The 2,207-nt window shown below is 34.5% G+C and overlaps 1 protein-coding gene across 1 annotated transcript in view; it reads left to right on the forward strand.

Annotated features, from left to right (window-relative positions):
* Positions 1 to 2,207, forward strand: part of wipi1 (WD repeat domain, phosphoinositide interacting 1) — a 24,239-nt gene that overhangs the window by 21,029 nt on the left and 1,003 nt on the right. The window contains 1 exon segment of the mRNA XM_032536894.1: positions 957 to 1,057. Coding sequence (XP_032392785.1) covers positions 957 to 1,057 — 101 coding nt within the window.

The following is a 2,207-nucleotide window of genomic DNA, read 5'->3' on the forward strand; positions in this document are numbered from 1 at the left end:
GGCAATTCAAAGTGCTTTACACAAAATCAGTAAAAAAAACAAACATTAAGACAGATGAATTTCAATTCATTTCATTTCATTTCATATATTTATCATACAGGAAAGTTAGAAAAAGTAACATTACATTACAACATAAAAACGGGCCTGACTCAGTTTAAAAACTGGTTTTCAGCAGGTTCCTGTTCTGCAGAAACATAAAACATGGGTACAGACATTAATATAAGACATCGATATAGAAAAATAAATTTCGACAACTGAAAACAACAATACAGTTACATGAGGACAAAGACATTTATACTAGACATAAACATTCATAAGGCAAGGCAGCTTTATCTGTATAGCACATTTCAGCGACAGGGCAATTCAAAGTGCTTTACACAAAATCAGTTAAACAGATAAAACACAAGTACAAACAGTTAAAAATCATAAGCATATAAAACACATGAATAGACAGTTAAAAACAAAATAGAAACATTAGGACACATAAAACACAAGAATAAAAGTTACAGTGCAGCATAAGAAATTTAATTGTAACACATCTACTGTTCCCCTCTTGGGGAAATTATGTCACTCAGTTCTGTCCCTGACAGAAGGAAAATATCAATGACATTTTTACTTTTAGCTTTTATCCGGCCCCTGGCAGCAGATTTTTCGTGCACTTTTCCAACAGTGTACCCCAGGTACACTCATAAACATAAACATAAACATACATGAAATACAGGAATAAAAGTTACAGTGCAGCATAATAAATTAAACATTAAAGAAGTGAACATCATCCTTTAAAAAAAGGCAACATCCCAAAAAAAAGTTAGTGTTAAAAACGTCAAAAAAAGTGACAATCATTGAAAAAATAGTGTTGAAAAAACGACAAAAACGTAAGAAAACGTTGATTAAAAGCCTCGACCAACGTGTTGATTTTCGTGTTGATTTTCCCCTCCCCCGTGTCCCCCCCCCAGGCTACTCTGAAGACGGCGGGGCGATGAAAGGCGAAGTCATTCCGGAACACGAGTTCGCCGCCGGCCCCGTGTGTCTGGACGACGAGAACGAGTTTCCTCCCGTGAGCATCCAGAAGTGCTAAATGTCAGCTGTTAGCTCTCCTCCTTTCCTGGCCAAACGCCAAAGCAAGGCACACAGATCGATTGCGTTGCCATGGTTGTGTCCTAAATAGCATACTATGCACAACACATATAAATACTATCGTCCAACATATGTTTGTGTGAATAACCAGTAGTGTGTTTATCTTTTCGGACGCACTGAGCTGTAATTTTCTACGTTACTTCCTGAGAGCCCCCTTGCCGTTGGAGACGCGTAACACACTGACTAAACTTACAATTACTGAACTATATGGCCACTGAAAACATATTTCTGATCCATAATCTTCCTTTAGGAACTCCCTTATTTAAACCAGAAGGGTATATTGACTATAAATGTCATTGGACAAACAGATAATTTGAGTGCGCCAACATGATTTCCTTTGGAATAACTAATTTTTATTGGTGAGCAATTCATTTACATTAGTGTGTAATTAATAATTTAGAAAATATATTATTACAAAATGGCTGGAATAACATAATATAAATACATTTTATGTTTTTCTTTGAAAATACTATAAATAATTGCAAACATAGTGTTAGAGTAGCCTAAAGTTATAGTAATTCAATTGAGCCCATTAGGCAAAATGTACACATTTCACGTCAATATTTGCATAATGTTGCCATATGGCATATGGCAACAAATTAATTTTAGCCTTTTACAGAAGAAATACAGGACTCTGTGGGTATGTGAAGTCATCAAATGAGTACAACTTCAAAATAAAAGACCTATTTACACAATTAAACAAAAAACAATGCATTTTAAGAAAAAGAAGTTTTAATCCTAATTTGCCAGTGCAACCTCCCCCCCCCAGCCAAATATCTAACAATAATTAATTAATGAAAATTATTATTATTAACGGTTTAAAAAACAAGTGGGATGTTTTGAATGAGCAGAAAGTTTTGAACAATACAGGAGATTAATTAATTAATAATAATTTACTACTACTAATAATAATACTATTTATACATAATCAAAGGCATTTTCACTCTATGAGTTGATGCAGAAAAGGCACAAATTGTCGCAGAAGAATAACACCAGAATGCAGGAAATTCAGTGTTTTATGTTACAAATTTCGCAAAGGGGGACCACAAGAACCCCGAGTTGGAATTTCC

Source organism: Etheostoma spectabile, chromosome 15 (genome assembly GCF_008692095.1).
Source record: "Etheostoma spectabile isolate EspeVRDwgs_2016 chromosome 15, UIUC_Espe_1.0, whole genome shotgun sequence".
Taxonomy (NCBI): domain Eukaryota; kingdom Metazoa; phylum Chordata; class Actinopteri; order Perciformes; family Percidae; genus Etheostoma; species Etheostoma spectabile.